The sequence below is a fragment of the Empidonax traillii genome, unplaced genomic scaffold (genome assembly GCF_003031625.1).
Source record: "Empidonax traillii isolate 1590-97213 ecotype Southwest subspecies unplaced genomic scaffold, ASM303162v1 scaffold581:size401988, whole genome shotgun sequence".
NCBI classification, from domain to species: domain Eukaryota; kingdom Metazoa; phylum Chordata; class Aves; order Passeriformes; family Tyrannidae; genus Empidonax; species Empidonax traillii.
The window spans coordinates 389,855-395,854 of NW_020955774.1; the positions used below are offsets into that span (position 1 = coordinate 389,855).

The following is a 6,000-nucleotide window of genomic DNA, read 5'->3' on the forward strand; positions in this document are numbered from 1 at the left end:
TTGTTCCTATTTTTTAGTACTAATTGCTGGTTTTAAATACTCCTTACACAGTTATTTGTTAAAACAGTATTCCTGGAAAGAGTAGTTTGTTAAAACAAAATTCCTAGAAAGATAAGAGTCGGTTTGCTAAAGTGTATTCAACAATTCTACCAGCATTGAGCAAGTCCTTGGGATCTCCTGATTTCAGTCTTCTTCATTCACTTCATACTTTCATTCACTTCTATGCAGAGTGGATTCCTGCCACCAGCTGTTTAAGAAAGGGCTGGAAGTTACCATGACTACAGTGTGATATAAAATGCATATGGACTGCATTTTATGAGTCCACATATGGAAAAAATTCATATTAAAATATAAAGGGAATAGGTACCTAAAGAAGTTTAGAAGCTCAACTGAAACTGCAATTTGTCCATTATTTTAGTTGACATGGATGTTTACCTTTACGCAGGGCTCTTCATATACTTTATATACTGAGAGACTATCAGGACAGAGGCACATGCCTACTCTTCCAGCCTCTTTCATTTGTGGGATGGGAAATAGTAACCACACCTTTTCGGTTTTAAGCCCAGGTTTTAAATTCTTGAGACTGAAGAGAAACCTACAGCTCCTCTCCTGCCCGTTTTATTATGTAATTCAACCTGCTGGACAGTGCTGCTGGGCACAGAGGCCAACTGGCATGGGACTGCTCATGCTCACCTTCCTTCTCTTCCCACAGCACAGCAGTGGGAACCAGTCCCTGCGGTGTTGCAGCACCCAGACCCTGCTCTGTAATTTCTGGGAGAGACTAAGGCATCCCCAGGCAAGAACCCTCCTGCAGGTCTGAGTTCCTAGGACTGCTGCTGAGCTCAATTTAATTTACTAATCTATTGTTTACTAGCCTAGATGTTATGCCAGGTACAGCATAAGCCTTTTATGCTGGCTTACAGTTCCTTGAATATTCAGTCTCCGATATCCACTTTAACATAAACAATTATTTCAATATGGAAATTAATCAAATTTTAAATCTGCACTGCTTTTTAAGGGTAAAGGTGAAATTTAAAGTTGAGGTATTTACATTAGAGCACCGCAAAAATTATGCTCAACCCTGACAGCGACCTTGAATACTTCCTAAAGTTTCTCCTGTGTTGTGCAGAGAAGTAATGAGACATCTGGCCCTTTGTCTCCCTTCTGGGACATTTTTCCGCCTTTTCTGCCAGGGCCACGGTTGGTCTTTAAGACCATCTGATTCCCAGCCACCACAGTACCCACTGACACTTCTTGACAGACTGCTCTGCATTTTTAAGTGCCTGCTGCTTTCAGTCACTGTATTGGGCGTCAAAATACACAGTGAGACGCGGACACTGAAATTAATACCAGGCTTGTTGTAAGGTCCAGAACACATTGCGTAAAGCATTTTGAGGTCCTTGCTTAATTTAGCTGTCACGCTCTGTAAACTGATTTATTGCTCATGAGAAAAATCATCACCAAGAGTCTGGATTGGCCCTCTGAAGCATCTCTTTTAAAATGCGAGTTCCTTCTGAGGGATTTGCTTCTGATGGTCAAATGACGCCTCCAAGCTGTGTTTTACTTAGCCCTTAAACAAGCCCAGCTTTTTTTCCTGTGATGAGCTGACCCTCGTAGCAAAAAAAAAAAAAAATCCCACCTACCCATTTTGCTGTTTACTCTCCCCCTGGTTTTCTCTGAATCCTCGTCGCGGCCCCTCGGCTACATCCTGGGCGCCGTCGCCGGCAGAGGCGCTCGGGGCGGCATTTAGCGCGGCGGGCTGCCGTGGGACATTAACTGCAGGTTTAGCAGCGCTCGGCACAGGCGGCCGCTGCTCGGGGTTAGGCTTGGTGTGAACATGCAGCCCGGCCGCGGCAAACGGGACCGGGGCGGAGGCCGCCAGCGAGGGAGCCGACGCCTGGGCCGGAGTGAATGCGGAGGACGGTGATGGGATGGAGGTGACTTTGGAGGAGGTCACGGCTCCAAACGGCCTCGGTGTCTTATTGTAAGCCACGCTCGCTGCGGCAGTGGCTTTGGGCGCAACAGCAGAGGCAATGGGCACAGGCTTAACTACTTCAGTAGGTTCCCCCTATGTGAGACGAAAAACAAAAAAGAAACACACAAACACCACGCCAAAAGCATGCACATTCCTCAGCAGGGATTTTCGCTGTTCTCAGAGGAGATAACGCACCTAGCGCGAAAGAGGGAAGCAGAGGAGCAAGCTTTATCGAGACTGCAGCCATGAAATGTATGGAAAAACAATCCAAGCCATGCATTTTAGGAAAGGAAACAATCCAAACATACACAATCAATATGAAATTCTTCGATGCTGACCCCTCTCATCATATCCAAACCAGACACTCCACAAATCAAATTCAAAAGAAACTGAAAAAGCTCTCTATTGTGAATCCCACCGGGTAACTTGTGGAGAAAAACAGTGTTTTTTATAAAAATCCATATTCCATCTCCCAAAGCCAATTTTAGATATGCATGTTCTCCATACATAAATGGAATGTGCATGTGTACACACACACTATACATACTGATCTGTTGGTAAGATCTTTAACGACAGAACTAGAGCACATCGGTGTTCCCGAATGTCTCCATATACCTTTGTCAGATCAATATATTTTAAAAAGTGGGGTTGTTTTTTGTGGGTTTTTTGCTTGTTTTTTTGTGCTGGGATCTATGCTTTTAACATTATGGTTCCCAAACTGTGGCCTTTCAAGGTCACGGTCAGCAGAACAGTAATATACTAGGCATTATTTATGGCCAATGGAGAGAATTTTAAAATACAGGCCATTTATAAGTATTTTCAAGCTTGCAACTGGTCTTTTTATCAAAAAGGGAGATTTGAAACTGTTGCATAGAACAAAACATTAGAAGAACTCAAGAAAAAGTAATTCTCCAGGGTTTTAAGGAAAGTGAGGGGATTTGTTCTCTGAAATGGTAGTATTTGGATAAGCTTCTTTCAAATACAAAGAAAGATCTTACTGTCCATTAAAACAAACAAATCCCCAAAAACAAAGAAATCACCACCAAAACAAAGCCTACTTACTTCTGTTTCTCTCTTAGGTACAGAGGAAACAGATCAGCAATATCTTTCTAAAACAAATTTAGAGAGTCGGAAGGTAACATTTATTCAGCCTTTCTTGGGTTCCTTTTGGATAATCATTTGCCAGGTCTTTCCATTTTTTTTTTTTTTAGGAGTAGGAAAAAAGGTAACCACTCAAAGATCGAAATGCTGTAATACTCTTAAATGTAACACATGGAAAACAAGCACGTTATACTGAAAGGAAAGTTTGAATGACAGTGCTTATCAATAACAGGGTTGGATAGATGGATGGATATTGGTTAGTGGCACATGCTACATTTCTTCCTCGTGAGGATGAACATACCTTTGGTACATGAATAAGATCAGGTTTTTGAACAGAAGCCACCCTGGAAGAGGAAAAACAAACATTATTGTAAAACTCAAATTCTTTAATGTTTAAGCATTTCCCTGTTCCACCTCACCACATCCACCCACAGACATACAAAATATATAATTTTGTTTCCTCTAAAGGAAACAAGAAGTATTCAAGTTAAACCTAGAATACTATTGCTCACACAAGGAAAAGGCAAAACAAAACTGAATTAATTTGTCCAGATACAATGTTTGGAACTCTAACATATCATGAAGTACTATTTGATTTATAAATTCATAATTCTCTATCACCAGTTAGGAGACTTCAGCTCCAATTTGCTTGCTGTTTTCTATGCTTTCACAAGAAACTCTGTCAAATACCTCAAAAGCTCAGGTCAGATAAATTGCATTTTAAATAGTACATAACCTACATGCAGGTTTAAAACAGAAGGTTTCCTTTTAGAACAAAAACCCTTCTGAGGAACTAAGCAAGATAAATAATACAGAAACTTTTTGCACAGTCTTCTGTTTTCAAAAGTAAGGTTAATGTCACTCGAACTCCACAGTAGATGGCAAAAAAATTTTCTCAAACAATGGACACATTGAAACTACTATGGAAGGAAAGGAAGTATCGCAATGGAAACGATTAAGTAGATAAAGAGTTGATAGATTTTGTTCCACCTAAAGTGAAATGGCAACGTGTTACAGGTAAAAGACATTTTACTCGATTGGGTTTTTTTCAGATTTGTGTATACTTGTATGCAAAAATACACAGGTACACGCTAAATTAAAAAATACGTTAAAAATACAGTAAAAAATGACACATTAATGTTTTGCTTGCAAACATTGCTGCTTATACACTTGAGTATTTTCATGCTGTTCTGATAAAAAGTGAGTTCTTGACACATTTCTAAGCATTTCTGGCCATATTTGGTTGCTGCTCAGAGAAGCAGTCACCCTTAACGAACCAAGAACCACCAATCATATCCTGCCTGACATCGCACAACCCTGATTTCCAATATGGTTTCTGAACAACTGAAAAACTGTAGTTGGATAAAAGATAATTTGCTAGGGAGGTAAAAAGGTTCATTTAATTGGAGATCAGCTAACAGAGTCTACAATTTTAAAAACACTTGTATTGTACAAACCAGCTTTTCAATTTTTACCAGAAGAACACGGAGAGCTAGAATTGAATAAGTCACACTTGCTACCTTTAACCACTCCTTTCTTTAATTTTCCATTTTGTCCCCTTTATTTTTTTTCCTTTGTTTTACTATTTTGCTCACAATATTTACTCCTTTCCTCAAGGTCATTTGGCCCTCAGTGCTCGTCAGATTCCAGCAACAGGAATCCTGCTGCAGGTTGAGTAGCTAACTTACAAGAAGCAAAATACATATAATCCAGATGCTATGTTGGCATAGGAAAAAGGAAAAAAATGCATAGCACGAGAAGATCATCTTCTGCACTTTGCCTTCACCACTTGTGCATCACTGCTGACACACATTATGTCCACATCAACAGCAATTCTCAACAGAGAGAGGGTTTTGTCCGCTCTGGGGAACAGGGCCATTCTCCCCTTTCCCACAGAGTATGCAGCCTATGAAAAGCCTGACCTCCAGCCCTCCACAGCACTGGGGTGCATCATTAATCACTCCTAATTGCAGAGTTGTCAATTTGCAGCAACAAAAGCAACAAGGAGGAGAAAAAAATGCCAAAACATATGGAAACTTTTCTTTCTTTGTAAAAACCAGAGTTAGAAGGAAATGTGCATCTGGCTTTCTATTTACATACACTTTTTTTTTTTTTTCAATAAAGCAACTTGAAATGTTTTATGTATTAATAAAGTTGATCCAACAGGACGATGTATGAAGATGTTCATTATTTAAGTCAACTACCATATCTCACGCTTGAGAAAAAAACTTCTCTTTGCTAATGCTGGACCTTGAGTTTCAGTCTCATAAAAGAAACATACTTTTTTTGTTGTTGTTTTTACAAAATAATCAAATTTGAGTTTGCAATGGATGAGATTGCTCTGTGTTCACAGGTACAGCACTGAGCAAAAATTATTTCAAACTGTTATTACCAGATGACCTGAAAACATACTTTTCAAAATTCATCTTCAAAAATATCATACAAAAAGAAAAAGAAGGAAAGGGTGAAAAAATGACTTGATAATCAAAATGTTCACAATGTTCCTTTTAAACAGTGGAGGCAGACAACATAACATTACTTTATTTCCCTCGCAAACATACTTGAAACAAGGACATAAATTTGTGTGCCCCAGACATACTTCACGCAGTTTAACTTGGCCTTGTTGACTTCAGACCATAATCAGACTAAAATCTGTGATTTATCCTGTATTGTAAAAAGAAAATGCTCACCCAGCAAACTGAGCCACTAAGATCATAATGTGAAAAATGCATAGTGGTTAGACAAGACAGTACAAAAGGAAACGCACACTTCAAGCTGAAAAGCAATACACATCCAACACACACATTTAAGCAAATTCCTCCTTCGGGGCTATTTCCTTTAAGATTTTCATAGATACTACAAAATTGCATAGCCAAAAAATAATTAAACTGCAGAATCTTTTACATTTTGTAGCTGTTAGCACT

The 6,000-nt window shown here is 39.4% G+C and overlaps 1 protein-coding gene across 1 annotated transcript in view; it reads right to left on the reverse strand.

Moving 5' to 3' along the window:
- Window positions 1–3,420, reverse strand: part of PDLIM5 (PDZ and LIM domain 5) — a gene marked incomplete at its 5' end in the record, with an annotated part of 57,138 nt that extends 53,718 nt beyond the window's left edge. The window contains 2 exons of the mRNA XM_027898161.1: window positions 1,644–2,068; window positions 3,378–3,420. Coding sequence (XP_027753962.1) covers window positions 1,644–2,068; window positions 3,378–3,420 — 468 coding nt within the window. The remainder of the gene's footprint in view (window positions 1–1,643; window positions 2,069–3,377) is intronic.
- Between the last annotated feature and the right edge of the window lie 2,580 nt (window positions 3,421–6,000).